General features: G+C 50.7%; 1 protein-coding gene across 1 annotated transcript; it reads left to right on the forward strand.

Annotated features, from left to right (window-relative positions):
- Positions 1-11,215: 11,215 nt before the first annotated feature.
- Positions 11,216-15,427, forward strand: METTL27 (methyltransferase like 27). The gene is given in 7 exon segments (XM_064478614.1): positions 11,216-11,332; positions 11,651-11,777; positions 12,338-12,466; positions 12,677-12,812; positions 13,190-13,282; positions 15,020-15,140; positions 15,142-15,427. Coding segments are annotated over 6 exon segments (756 nt in total). The 5' UTR covers positions 11,216-11,332; positions 11,651-11,654; the 3' UTR covers positions 15,296-15,427.
- The last annotated feature ends 13 nt before the right edge of the window (positions 15,428-15,440 follow it).

The following is a 15,440-nucleotide window of genomic DNA, read 5'->3' on the forward strand; positions in this document are numbered from 1 at the left end:
CAATACTGCATTGTATATTTGAAATTTACTAAGAGGATAGGTTTTACTAAATCTTCTCAACGCATACACAAATACTTGACTACGTAGAGGGGACAGAGATGTTATTGGCTGGACTGTGGTGATCATTTCACAGTGTATACATGTACCAAAATGTCTAGTTGTATACCTTAAATGTAAAAGTTTTTGTTAAAAGGAAAAAAAATGTTCCTCAATGCCCCTTCCTTTGACCATTTAAAGCATGTTGTCGAAAGAAGTCTTGCAGCCACCTTACCACTGCCATCAGCCACCAGCCATATAGCTTCTGCCCCTGTCTCCGCACTGCCACTGCCACTACCCTGGCCCAAGTCACTGATAAAACTCCTTGTTGCTGAATCTGGTGTAAAGACGGCAGGAGCAAAGCCAAACCGTAGTGACAGCCTGGAAGAAATGTTTGCAACCCAGGAAACAGTCCAAGAACCAGTAGCCAGAATATACAGAATATCTACGGAACGCCTACCAACCAATGAGATAAAAATCAAATGACTCAGTGGAACACGCTGGCAAAGGCAATTCACAGAAAAGAAAAAACCAGAGCCAGTGAATGTATGAAAAGGAGCTCAGCTTCCTCAGTAATCGAGGGAAATGCAAATTAAAACCACAATGAGATACCATCTCATACTCATTTGGAAAAACAGAAAAAGTCTGACAATTACGGCATGTTGATGAGCCTACAGGTCAGCCAGAGCATCAGACACAGCCCAACCCCTGAGCCAGCAGTTCTGTGTTGGTTTTCAGACTCTGAGAGCCACCCACGGTAAGAAGTACCAAGTGGCCCAGTACTCAGACATGTGAACCTGAAACACGAAGTTAACAAAACAGTAATTACCTTTATTACCCTTATTGCGAGTGACGTGCGCCTTTATTTTCTACTTGTTCTATTTCACAACCGAGTGAATTGTTTTCACTACCCCCAATGGGTTGCAAACCCCAGTCTGAAAAGTGTTCCTTCCAGAAGCATTCACCTGTGAATGAAAAAACATATGCAAGACTACGTGTGGCAGCATTTTTTCCATCAATAGGGAAATTAATAAATAAACTGGGTGTATCTGTCTCAGGGATGATTAAGCAGTGGTTAAAATGAATGAGATCTGTCTGCATCGACATGGACAGCTTTCAAAAACACAGTGTTACCTAAAAAGGAAAAGTTACAGAGTGATAGCTTTGAAATGACAGCATTTATATCTTTTTTTTTCCAAGCCCATTAAGCAACATTATATGTTGTTCTGGACCGTATACAAGGAAAATGTCTTTAAAAAACAAGACCTAGAAACTCCCTGCCCATTCATGATGGTAGCTGGTTCCCTGGGGCAGCAGATGGAGGAGGGAGAAAGTCAGAGGGAACGTCAGCTTCACATGTAACACTTTCTTCTTTTTCTATTTTTAAGCCATAATGACAAAATTCTAACACTTGTTTATTATAGGTGGTAGATACCTGAAGGTTGCGAACAAGCCAGTCAAGCAAAGATCTGAAAGAAGAGTGATCCAGGCACCATCACCTCCCCCCCAAAAAAAACAAAAAACAAACCCCCAAAAAAGCAGTGCAAAGGCCCTGAGGTACCATGGCCTGTTCCAGGATCAGGAGTGAGGAGGAGAGAGGTTAAGAATTAGGTTGTTAAGGAATTGGATTTTAGATTTTAAGCAGCAGAGTTAACTCATCAAACCTACACTGTAAAAATATCATTCTAGTTGGGCATGTTTTATTAACAATTGAAACTGAGTGATAAACACATATGGTTATTGTGTGTGCTTGACATTTCCCGTAAGAAGTTTACAAATAATAAATACAACCTCTGGTTACTGTGAGGAAAATGGGCTGGGTGTCAGGACAACTGGGGAGGCAGGGAGGGTATTTCGGAGGCTGCCGTAGGGGTCTGGTCCCGAGGGGAATGTGGGTGGGACCAGAATAGCAAATGTGGAGCAGAGAAGCCATGGGATTTGCCCAAGGACATAACGTGGGAGGGGACAAAAATGGTTTGGGCTGAGCCCCTGCACACTTAGTGGTTCAGGCAGCTGTGGAGACAGGAGGGGGTTTGGGAGTGGGGAGAAAGCTGGGCTTGGGCAAGTCGCCAGGGAGAGGCCTGGGGCCTCCAAGGGGAGATGTCAGGGGCACAAGTCCAGAGTTCAGGGAGGAGTCAGGGCTAGTTCCCCATTTGGGAATCACTGGCATGTAAATAGCATTTAAAACCACGGGACTAGATGAGATTACCTAGGAGGTGGGTGTTGATGGAGAAGAAAAGCAGACCGAGCACTTAGCCCAGAGGCCCTCCTACAATTACAGGTGGAGGAGAGGCCGGGAGGAGGAGGCAGCAAAGGAGACTGGCAGGAGCAGCCTCTGGGGCAGGAGGAAACCAGAAGGAAAGGAGGCTGCTCTCTCCTCATCTCCCCAAACCCCAAAACTTATTCATCCCATGGCAGCCCCTGCCACTGCTTAGGACTCCAGCTCTTGCCTAAATAATTGCAAACAGCCTGGGACCAGGCAGTCCACCAGGTCCACTCTCAGCGTCTTTGTAAAATGCAGATCTGATGCCGTAACTCCCCGTAGCTCATTCAAGGTTGGAAACCACGTCCACAGCCTGGTGACCACACGCCCTGTGGCCTGGGTCCTGCACACAGCAACAGCCACCCTGCAGATGCCCCATCCATCAGCACACATGTGTGCACACACCGGGGAGCAGGCGTGGTGCCCCTCTCCCTCCTTCCTGGAGGCAGTGCTCACCTCCCACACCTGAGCCTAGAAGCACCAGACCCCACTTTCCCAGCCTCTGGGACTTCTGGAAAAATCTCCTCCCCCCAAAGAAAAGAGAAGGAGACCAGGAGACAGGGTCCATCCCTAGCCTGCCTCCGGGCTTTAACTGCAGGAACACATGAATGCCTGAGCTGCTGCTACTGTCCTGTGACAGGAAGGGGCCAACAGATCAAATGCAGATCACAGCAAACCAGAGAACCGAGTTTGGGTCTTTGGTGAGATCAGGAGCCCCGACCACAGTACTGAGACAGGAAGGAAGGGGGTGCGACACAGACATTAGAGAAACGACACAGCAATTAGCACCAAGATGGAAGATTCATCTCCCAGTAGACCTGGAGGCCCAAGATGGCTGGAGATTCGACCTCCAGTGGACCTCGAGCTACATTATACACACCGTAATGTCCTGGCGTGGTGACCACGTTGTAATGTCCTAGCATGGTGAATGACACACCCGCAGGCACCATGGCAGCTCCGAAGCTAAGCACAAAAGATCAAAGGAAGGGCCACGGCCCAATTCCTGGGAGCCCCCACCCCTTCCCCAAAGTAGTTTGAATGATCCTCTCACTTGTTAGCTGATAAAAACCAGCAACACCCCACCTCACGGTCACTCTTTCTCTCTTGCCTTCTGAGAAGGCCTGCACTCTGTCTATGGAGTGTGTGTCTACCTTCATTTTAACCTTTACTGTAACCACCCCCTGCCCTGCGTACACCTCTCTAGATAAATATACTTTTACTCAACTATGGCTCACTCTTGAATTCTTTCCTGCTCGAAGCCAAGGACCCTCGCTTGGCGGGGCGCATGCCGGGGACTCAACTGAGACCTGGGACACGGCTATCCTCTCGCACCCCCACCCCCGCTTTTTTCCTGTATCAGTATTGCTGACCACTGGGCTTCTTTTAAGAGGAAATAGCAAGCCCCTGCTGTTTACATCACCATGGGTAGGCTTGGGTTTCTGACACTAGCATTCAGAAACACCCCGACGGACCCCCCATCCTCCTACGTGCGCCCACCCCACCCTCACCACCTGACCCCTGGAAGTTGCACCTCCCCCCAGAGCTCATGCCCATTGGCATTGCCACATCTTGTCCGTAACGCCCTCACGCTTGTCCACTCACTCTGGCCACGTGGTAACTCACCTCTCCTCGGCCACCTGCAGCCCATAGCCTTTGGCTTGTGCGTCATCTGAGATCAGACAATGGTTTTGAAATGTGAATAGCTGCTTTTACTGCCCCTTCCCCCCCACCGAAACTATTTTCGGTTACCCAACCCTTCCCCCTATGTTGACAGCTGCCATTCCCTGTGGCATCTACTGCCCCAGGGGAGGATCGTTTTCCAGAGACACCGTAAAAGTTTACGACTTAAGGGAACTGCAAGATTAGAGAAAACGAAAATGTGATGAGTCAGGGGGAAAGGTATAGCTCAGGGGTAGCCGTTCTTAGCATGCACTAGGTCCTGGTTTCAACCCTCAGTACCGCCATTAAAAAAAAAATGTGATGGGTCAGAGAAAGGCCTCCCACCCCCAGCCGGAGGGGAAGGAACAGAGTGGGTTGTGGAGACAGAGGTCAGTAGGGCCTGCGGCTCACACTCGGGAGGAGCAGAGCAGTGTCCTGAGACCACCAACCACCGTCAATGTCTTACCCGGGAAGTCTCATCCTCCACCAGGGCCAGGAGCCGTCAGTGCCCACAGACCCTGTAGGACCTGCTCAGTGAGGGCTTCGAGGGTAGATATGCGGGTCCCCCAGGGACACCCCCCAACCAGTTCCTCTCCTGGAGCACCCCACGCCACCCTCTGGTAGCCCAACAGGACTGCCTTTACTGGGGCATCCACCTTACTTAAAGGCTCAACATGGCAGCACCCACCCATCCCCACCCCAGACAAAGCAGGGACCCTGGACTTGGAGAGGGTGGGTGGCCAGAGCCTGAACAGGAGACACCCCACCCTCACCTACCCCACTAGAACAGGGACTATGGGGGCTGTTTCTGACGTACCTCGGTGACTGATTCCAGCGCCCTGCCCAGGGCCTAACAAACGGGGACACTTGGCGGGGCCAGTGACGTGGGTTGGTAGGAAGAATTTACCAGAAAGGGAGAAGTTTAAGAACAAAGGAAAGTTTAAAACACTGCTACAGGCAACAGCGGGCCACACGGGCAAGAGGTGTACGCATGTCCGCCACATGTGAACGTGTGGGCAGACGTGGGCTGACACAGGCAAGGGAGTGGGATTCGAGATTCCGATAAGGAGGGGACGCGAGCCGAGACAAGTCAGCTTGAGCCGCGGTGAGGCTAGTCACTTCCCAGGGCTGTTAACTCTGTGAAGGCAAACACCCATCGGGAGTTTATCTCCTGAGTGGAGCAGGCAGACTCCTAAGGGCTGGACGTTTGGGGGCTGCAAGCCTCTGGCGGGCACCGGTTGGCATTGCACACAGTAAACGTTTATTGGCCTCAATGGAATACGAGGCTGCAGGGATGGGACCCAGATGCCAGTCAGTTACGCTAGCCGCCCTACCCCCACTCACCTTCCAGAGGCGACTCAGGGTGGTCATGTGACCCAGTCCGGCCAATAGGATGATGCAGAAGACATGAGGCAGGGCTTCCAATAAAGCTTTTGTAAAGGGATGGATTCAGCTGGCCTAGCTTTTTGCCCTTCCTCTTTGTCCTTTTGGGAGGTGTGGCAGCCATGACAAAGTGACAGACATAAGGACAAAGGCCTCCAAGCAACAGATGGCAGAGAGGGACGATGGCAAGAGGCTGGGTCCCTGATGGCATAACCGAGCCCCAGAGCATATTGCCCAGTCTCAGCTTCCTGCACGAGACCCATAAAGCCCTCTCTGTTTAAGCCACAGCTACGCAGTTGTTCTGTTATTTGTAACTGAACACAATGGATTCACAGCATGTTCTCATACAATTCTGGACTAAGACAGATTTGGGCTTGGATCTTGGCTGTTGTCAGGGTGGTACTGAACCAAACTTGGGTTTACTCACCTACACGCAGCAAAGCCAATTTACTAACGCGGGGTTGTGGGGAAGGAAGGTACAGTGTTCACTGCAGAGCCCAGCAAGGAGAACAGGTGGCTTGTGCTCAAGGGACCTGAACTCCCCCACGGCTTTCGGGGAAGGGTCTTTGAAGGCAACATTGAGGGTGAGGGCTGCAGCGGGCATGACTCTCTTCTGATTAGTTGGTGGTGAGGTAACAGGGTGATGTGCCAGGACATCAACTTCAACAATCATCAACCTTCTCTCTCCGACCAGTCTGGGATCCAGTGCTTGTGCTCATCTTTCAGTCACCATCCTCCCCCTGGGCGGGGGCCTCAGTTTCTGAGGAAGAACTCAAAGATAGGTGTCAGATTGTTGTTTACATATATCCCTTGAGGAGGAACTGGGACTCAGCTGTGTTGCTGAATTGTGGTCATTACTTTCTTGCTTAAGTGCTTTTCCTTTGTGTCCGCATCACCTCATTCCCCTGATTAGTAACTGCTTGTACCTGTGAAACAGAGCAGGACCCTGTGGGGTCCTCCTCGGTACAAATCCTTTCACTGTCCCCCATTTCTTGTTTGTGGGAAGTAGACTTCATTCAGCTTCCTTGACCTGCCCCTGAGTTCCAAAGGGCAGCTTCAAACCGTCGCTAATCAGGGAAGGGAGGGAGTGTAGAGACAGGGGAGGAACAGTCAAGAAACAATAGTGCAGCCTTGGGGCAGTTCCCGGTTCCTCCTCAAGGAATATGCATAACAATATCTTTGAGTTCTTCTGAGGCACTCAGGCCCCCACCCAGGGGAGGATGGCAACCTCAGGCTGAGCACAAGATTCCTGGAATATCACCCTGTTACCACCAGACAATGAGAAGAAAGTCATGCCCCCTGCAGCCCTCACCCCCAATGTTGCCTTTAAAAAAAACCCGTCCCCAAAAGCCATCAGGGAGTTTGGGTTTCCTGAGAACAAGCCACTCCTTTCCCTTGCTTGGCCCTGCAATCAACCTTCCTCTGCTCCAAACTCCGACAATTGGTTTGTTTGGCCTTACTGTGTATCGGACTCATGAACTTTTGTTCAGTAACACCTGCTCTATGGAACTTAGGGAAAGTCTAAGGAGACTAAAGCCATTTTCTATGAACAGAAAAAGGGCGACACATGGGCTTTGATATTCAGGAGGGTTTCAATGCCCCCTTGTTACGGAAATGACAGGCCAGCCAAGAAACAAGCACCACTCAGAGGGTTGGAGTACTCAGATTTATTACGCCGGCGGGCTCAGAGGGGCTTCTGCTCCGAAGCTCTGAGCACCTCCAGGACGTGCACATGAGGTTTTATAGGGTTAATTACAAGTATGGGGCTATTAGCCAATACGGTTCAAACAACAAAAAGCAAGGAATCAGTACACTGGAGCTTATCAATTTGGAACAGATCACGTTACTGACACTTGTTGAGCTTGGATTTACGAGTTAGCTTGTTAGCCCAGTAAACTGACACTAAACTTCAGATTTATGAGTTAGCCCAGCAGAACTTAGATCAGTAAACTGACACTTACCACACTTAGATTTGTGACTTAGCTCGTTAGCCCAGCTGGGCTTTTCCTTCACACCCTTTTCTTTGATATTCCTCAGTCCTGAGGGGAAGGGTGCCGGACAAGAAAGAGAGTAACGTTTTGGATAAAGAGGTTAATCATAAACTCGGTAAGGGACTCGGTTTTAGGGAAACTTGGTTTCAGGGGAGGAAGAAATTTTCCTCTACCCTTCTGGGTTCTTCTGGACTATCTAAGAATTAAATTGACATGAGACAGATTAACAGGAGAAAATCAAATAGAAGTTTAATAACAGGTATGCGAGGGAGAGACCCAGGATAACTGAGTAACTTGCCAAAATGGCCAAAATCCATACCTTCAATACCATCTTCAGCTAAAGACAAAGGAGGATATTGGGGAGGGGTCTGGAATTTCAAAAAGGAGAAAGGCAGTTGACATAGGTAGAAAAGCAAATGTTTGGTAAACAAATGTTTGCTGGGCCAAGTGGAAACAATGGGACACAGAGTGGACTCTGATCTCTTGGCTCTGCCAGGAATTTCCCCTCACCACGCCTAATGCATACTCTTTGCAGAAATCTCTGGTGATAGCTCTGTTTCAGGAACAGACCCTAGATCTAAATTTTGTAGGCAGTTTGGGGGAAAGGTCAAAGTTTCTTCTTGAGTTGTTTAGGCCTTCATCCTTTTCAGTTCAAAATAATCCATGTGCCAGAGAGTCATTTTGGGGTGGCAAGTTTTGCTCCCCTACACTGGTGACAGCTAAAATCTGGGTTTCCCCCACTAACTCTACTCTTTCAAAACTGCTCTTGCCAATGTCACGAAGGTCATTACGGAAAATGACAATAGCTAGTATAGGAAACAAATCCTGAAATCTCAGCAGCTTGACAAGATGAAAGTTTAATCTCTTCATGTTACGGTGCAATGCAGGTGGGTGGAGAGGGCACTACTCCACGCAATCACTTAGGGTCCCAGCCTCCTTCATCTTACAGACCTGTTACTTGAAAGCTGGATTTGCCTCTTGATAGGTATTGAGCTGATAGAAACAATCAAGCCAAAGATCAGGGGAAGGGTTTGTTATTAATTGCAGCAAGTAAGGAGGACACCGGGGATCCCTCCCAGAGCAGTGTCTCCCAGAACAGCAAAACTGGGGAACTTTTAAGCTAGGAGGACATGCATATTCATGAAAGGGCTGGAGCAGAGGAGAATTCAGCACAGAATTAGGACAAAGGTCAACAGAGTCCAAGTCTTAATTGATTGAAGTCAGAGGGTTATCATCAGTCCATCCGCCACCATGGTTCCTGCTAAACTCAAAGATATATCACTATGCATTTCCCTTGAGGAGGAACGAGGACTGTTTTTATCACCGCACTATTGCTTGACTACTTTTTCTCTGTTCCTGCATCCTTTGTTCCCTTAAGATCATTGATCACCAAGACGTGATCTAGGGCAAGCCAGGCTTAGATCACAAAATGGCTTAGGCCAAAATGGCTTCTTTTATGTCCCCCCTCGCCCAAAAAAAAGAGAAAGAGAGAAAGGAGCCAAGGCTGGCTCTTTTCCTCCAGGGACCCCCACCCTATCTGCCTACACTCTCCTCTGGGTGCTTGGAACCCCCTCCACAGAGGATCGTATAGGAGGAGTTGATGGTTCAGGTCTGGAAATGGAGCATGTCACCACCACCCACATTCTTGGCTAGAGTTTGGCCACATAGCCTCACCTACACGTAAGGGAGGCTGGGACACGTATTCTAACTCAGGAAGAAGAGGCAATCTTGGCATCTGGTGAACACTCTCAGGGTCTACCTCAGCCACCAAATGCCTCCATGTCCCTACATCCAGTGCTCACTTCTTAAGCTTCATTGTACACCACCTATCAGCAACACTGGGCGATGTTGGCTATCCCCTATCTTCTTGAAACACTCTATTCTTGGCATCTTTACCTTTCTCTGGGTTTTCTCCAACACTCCTAGACGCTCCTCTTCCACCCTGAAGTGTTGGAGGTCCTCAAGCTGGATCCTCAGCCCTCTCCTCTCCTCTTTCTCTTCTCTGAGCAATCTCACCTGTGTCAGATGCTTCAACCACAGCAGGTTACTCTCATGACCTTGAGTCTGTCTCCAGCCTGGCTTCCCTCCTGAGCTCAAGACTCTGGCATCAAACAGCCTCCTGGATGTCTTCATATAGATATCTCAAACTCAACATTCTCAAAGTGTTAATATCCTCTTCACCCCAAACCTGCTCCTCTTCCTGTGTTCCTGAACTGTGAACCACACCATCAACTCTGGATATCAGCTTCCTATCTGGATGACTGCAACAGTCTCCCAAATGCTGCCTGCCCAAACTATGATCCTTTACAAAGGTTCTCTAGGCTTGTGCTTCTGAAATTTCAGCTGCATAGAAATCACCCAGAGAGTCTGTTAAAATGCAGAATCCTGGGCTCCACTGCCATCCTATCCCCCAGCAATTTGATTCAGATTTAATTGGTCTAGGGTAGAGCTCAAGAATTTGCATTTCTAAAATCAAAACAATGAGGTATCATCTCATATCAGTCAGAACGGCCATCATTAAGAAGTCTACAAATAATAAATGCTGGACAGAGTGTGGAGAGAAAGGAACCCTCCTACACTGTTGATGGGAATGTAAATTGGTGAACCTACTATGGAGGACAGTACAGAGGTTCCTTACTAAAATGAAAATAAACTTACCATATGATCCAGCAATCCCACTCCTGGGCATATATCCAGAGAAAACTATAATTTGAAAAGACACATGCATCCTTAATGTTCAGAACAGCACTATTTACAACAGCTAAGACATGGAAGAAACCTAATGTCCATTGACAGGTGACTGCATAAAGATGTGGTATATATATACAATGGAATGTTACTCAGCCAAAAAAAAGAAAAAGAAAAAAGAAATAATGCCATTTGCAGCAACATAGATGGACCTAGAGATTATCATACTAAGTGAAGTAAGTCAGACAGAGAAAGACAAATATCACATGCTATCACTTACATGTGGAATCTAAAAAAGCATACAAATTTTATTTACAAACCAGAAATAGATTCACAGACATAGAAAACAAACAATGGTTATCACAGGGGAAGTAGAGGGGAAGATAAATTAGAAGTTTGGGATTAGCAGATACAAACTACTATATATAAAATAGATAAACAACAAGATGTACTGTATAGCACAGAGAACTATTTTCAATTTCTTGTATTAAGCTATAATGGAAAAGAAACTGAAAATATATGTACGTATATGTATAACTGAATCGCTTTGCTGTACACCTGAAACTAACATTGTAAATCAACTACACTTCAATAAAAGATAAAACTAAAAAAAAAAATTTTTTTTTGCATTTCTAACAAGCTCCCCTAAGGCCCTCCCCTGGAGCAATCCAAGCTAATGATGTTGACACAGCTGCGCAAGTCTGTGGACCATACTTTGAGGAGCAAGGCTCCCTGCGCTGTCCAATTTGGAGGCCACTAGCACAGATGGCTATTTAAATTATTTAAATAAATTTAAAAATTCTTTCCTCAGTTGCACTAGACACATTTCAAGCGCTCAACAGTCACCTGAACAACATATATTATAAAACATTTCCATCACCGAAGAAAGTTCCCCTGGACAGCGTTGTATGGATCTTGGTGACTGTTTTAAAAATAAAGGCTGATCCTAGTTCCCTCTTTGGTCTGCAGGAATTCAGAGGCTCCTGCTGCCTAAAAGCTCATGCTTTGGGGAAGCATTAAGGACGTCAGGAGCCGGGAGGGCACAGATTCGGTCCTCAACTCTGATACCTTGAAAACAGCTCGGAAAAGTCTGAGATCTCCCCAGGCTGGAGGCGGGCCATGAACTTTGAGCTCATTGGCTAGTGGTGGAGGGGGCGGGTTGTCAGCGCATTCCTTTGATTGGATATTTGTCTCTTAGCGGAAAGCCAATCATCCAATCATCGAGGGCAGTGGAAGCGAGGGTCAGTCTTACTGTACAGGCCCAGCCGCAAGTTTCGGCGCCCACCTACCCACCTGGCAGGTCAGATTGGCGGTGAGTTCTGACCTTCTATCGCCTTAGAGGCCCTTCTGCCCTGGAAGCCCGCTCACAGTGGCCAGAGGTAGAGAGGTGGGGGCAGATCCTCCCTCCCGCCATAGGGAACACCCCTTCCCCTTCCCGCCTCCCTGAGCTCCCAGGTGTCTACCCTCGCGCTCTCTGTGCTGAGTGACCCCGACTGTGAATCGGATTGCATTGTGCCGGTGGCCGGGAGAGGTCGCGTCCTAACAGCCTCCTCTGCTGGGGATGATGGGTGGGAGGGGAGGAGAGTGAGGATTAAGGTGGGCCTCAGGACATGGAGGCCGGTACCCACAGGAGGATGGCTCAAGAGGAGGGCAAGAGCCTGCCCGAGGTGCAGGCACGAGTCAGAGCCTCGCATGGCATCACCGACCTGACCCACAAGCTCCAATTCTATGACCACTGGGCTCCGGACTATGACCAGGTAAACCCGCCAGGATCCACTCCTCTGCCTCTCTCAGCTCACCTGGCCTCAATTTTCCTATCTGTAAAGCCGGAATAGTAAGCCTTGCATCATCCTAGGGCGATGAATGTGACAGGGAGGTGAGATCTGGGTGCAGTCCTGCAGTCCCATCTCCTCTCGGACTGGCTCCTCGTTAGCCTACACACAGTGGCCCTGCACTCTAACCAACTCTAGCATTCGAGATTGGCAGCCCCTAGAGATCCAGGGCCAAGACCTTTCCACCCTGGGACTGCAGTCCAAGCAGAGGGGCTGCCTAGAGGAGGTGCCACTGAGAGGTTACTTTGGACTAAGCAGAGAGCAATGCTGAGGCACACAGAAAGGGCACCATCAGTGAGCTGGGGGCTACTCTCCAGTCCCCGCCCCTTGGCAGAGGAAAGCACTTCATGCCTGGGTCTCCCCTCACTGTAGTCCCAGCAGGCCCTGGGCCCCCAACACACAAACAGAACTTGGTCTGGCAGTCCACAAGGAGGTCACTCAAACACGGGCACAGGGTGGTTGTTGGCTCAACACTCTGTCCCCAGGATGTGGCCACGCTGCAGTACCGTGCCCCCCACCTCGCAGTGGACTGCCTCACCCAAGCCCTTCCAGGCCCACCCCACACTGCCCTGATCCTGGATGTGGCCTGTGGCACCGGCTTAGTGGCTGCAGAGGTGAGGCCATCATGGATTCCCTGCCCTCCCTTCAGCCCCCACTTGCTCAAAATTCCTCTTACCCCTGGCCCCAGATCTCTGCCTACCCCTTCAGACTCACTGCTCCCACACTTGGCCACATCCACTGTAGGGCACGCTGTCCTCCTTGAGGTTCAGGGACCCAGCTGGGACGTGGCCAGTGTGAACTGTGACTGAGTTCCCCTACCCCAGCTGCAGGCTCGGGGCTTCCTCCAGCTGCATGGGGTGGATGGGAGCCCAGGAATGCTGAAACAGGCCCAGGTCCGCGGCCTCTACCAGCACCTCAGCCTCTGCACCTTGGGCCTGGATCCTCTGCCCAGCGATGAAGGTACTTCTCCTCCCCCTTCGATACCCTAAGGCCTACCCACCCTCTGACTAAATCCACCTGACAGAGGCCCTCTCTTTTGCCAAGATTCTATCCCCCTTGCTGAGCCCTCCACGAGCCTCCTCCCACACTGAGCCCCTAGTCCCCTTCTGAACCCCCCAGTGCCTCTTGGAGACGCTCTCTCTGAGCCCTCCATCTCATGATCTGATCTCAGCCCAGGACTGGGCCACACCTGCCATATCCCCCACAGGGTCTGTTTCCCACAGACACCAGTGGCAGGCCTGGTCCCTCCCCAGGTCCCACCATGGGTACCGTCCTCCAGGGTACTCTGAGTCCACACTGAAGACCAGCCAACACACCATATCCACACCCCCACACAGGGACCTTTGATGCAGTACTGATGGTGGGTGCCCTCAGTGATGGCCAGGTGCCCTGCAGTGCAATACCTGAGCTCCTGAGAGTTACCAAGCCAGGTGAGAAGCAGCCCATCCAACCACACACACACACCTTCCCTTCCCCACACCCACAGACACAAGCCTCAGAAATCCTCAGGCCAAGTGAGGGGTACGGTCGCACCCAGGATCACAGCCTAGCATCCCAGTCACCAGCTGGCAGCGCAGGCTCAGCCTCACCTGCCAGCATCAGCAGACCCAGGCAAACAGGCTGGATGGACAGGTGGCCAACTTGCTTATTCATTGGGAAAACAGAAACAACTCCACTCTCCTCTCCAGCCTCTGTTTTCTCACCTATAGGCAGAGTGGCACCATCCCTTCCCCGTAGGATTGCAGTGAGAATTGGGTAAAATAGAGTCTGTAAGGTCTGTGTTTCAGTCCTGGCACATAGTAGGGGCTCAGTTCAGTTCCTTCATCTTCTAGCTTCCTCACTAACTCAGGGACAGCTGTTAGGTGAGTCTCTTTATCGTTTGTGGCCTCAGTTTCCTCATCTGTGAAATGGGGCCATTCAGTTGAGATGATGGATGTGAGCACTTTTCTGTAGACTCCACACAGAGGGCTTAGGTGCAGGTGAGGATTGTGTTTAAGGTGCTCCTACTGTGTGCCTTGCCCCATGCTTGCCTCTGCCCTGGGGAGAAGGTACACACCCCACCCACCACACCATGGGTAGGGGTCAGGGGAAATGACCAGGCCAGAGGTGGGCCCACAGGACTGTGTGTGTGCTCAGTACACCGAGAATCTAGAGAAGGAGGCATTTCTGATAGCTGGGGTGGGAGGGAGGGGCAGTCCTCACAGGAACACAGCCCAAGCGAAGTCACAGGCAGAAAGAAAGGAGACTGACAGAGTATGAGGGTCATGAGGCTCAGGACAGGTCCTCGCTGCAGAACAGAATCTGGAAGCCCCGAAGGTGCCCCTATCACAGCAAGATTGCATTTCCTGCCTGCCCCACTCACCCCTGCCAGGCCCAGCAGGTGTAGTCAGGCCTCATCCTCAGGAACCACAGAAGCTGCCAGATTCAGGGACGTTGGTGATGTCAGAGAGAAATAGCGGCCAGGTCCAGGAGGATAGGAAACTTACATTATCTGAACCAGTAAGAACCAGGCCTCCTCACCCAGCATGTACTTGCCAGGCCCCTTAGCCAGCCAAAGAACTCTTTGCCTGTCCACGTGTCACAGGCTCCCCTGCTTCAGAACCTTTCCTTTCCCCACTCCTCCAGCAGCTTCTTACCCCTTCCTCCAGGAAGCCTTCCAGACATTAGTCTCTCCTAAGAGTATCTGAGCCTGCACTGGGTGTACTGTAGGTGCCTAAAGAGACCTGGAGTGATGAGGTCATTCATTCGTTCAGCCAGCGCTTACTGACTGTGCCGGCCTTCCCATGAGACAGGGATAATCATCCCACACTACCAGCTGGGAAACTGAGGCTCCAAGAGGTGAAGGGACATACCCAAGGTCCAAAGCCCATGTGTGTTCAGACACAGCCATATCCTCCAACAGAGGGCTGGGTGAGCAGTGAGAAGGGAGCCCCTTCTGTCAAGGGGATGAAGCCAAGAATTCCTAGTGTTAAGGACACTTGGGCCTTGGAGGGTACAAGGAGGCCATCAAACTGAGGAAGCAGAGGGTGTTTCTTGGGGAGGGATCAGTGAGCACGAGGGACTTGGAGACGGGAAGTGCTGGCCTGGGGACAAAGCTGGGAGAAGTTCCGCCCTGGAGCAGGAAGGGGACAACCTTCCCTGTTGGCTCCTCCCCCGCCCCTCCCCAGGTGGGCTGGTGTGTCTGACCACCAGGACCAACCCATCCAACCTTCGATACAAAGAGGCACTGGAGGCCACCCTGGACAGGCTGGAGCAGGCTGGGGTGTGGGAACGCCTGGTGGCCTGGCCTGTGGACCGGTGGGAACTGGCCACCTCGGAGCTCGAGTTGGGGCCTGGCGCCTCTGACAGCGATGGCTTCATCTCCGGCATCGTCTACCTGTACCGCAAACAGGAGGCAGGTTGAGGGAGCAAGTCCCAGCACCTCACCCCCAGCTGGCCTCTGACCCTCCCTGTGGCCTCAGCCAGGCCCGGCCTGGGGCCTCCTCTGCTTTACCTGTGAATCGGGGCCGCTGTGCCAGCCCTGCCCCTTGGGGGAAGCTGTCCCTATTAAACGAGCCCCAGAAGGGGCAGCAGAATGCTGGCTCTGTG

This window comes from Camelus dromedarius, chromosome 24 (assembly GCF_036321535.1).
Source record: "Camelus dromedarius isolate mCamDro1 chromosome 24, mCamDro1.pat, whole genome shotgun sequence".
NCBI lineage: Eukaryota > Metazoa > Chordata > Mammalia > Artiodactyla > Camelidae > Camelus > Camelus dromedarius.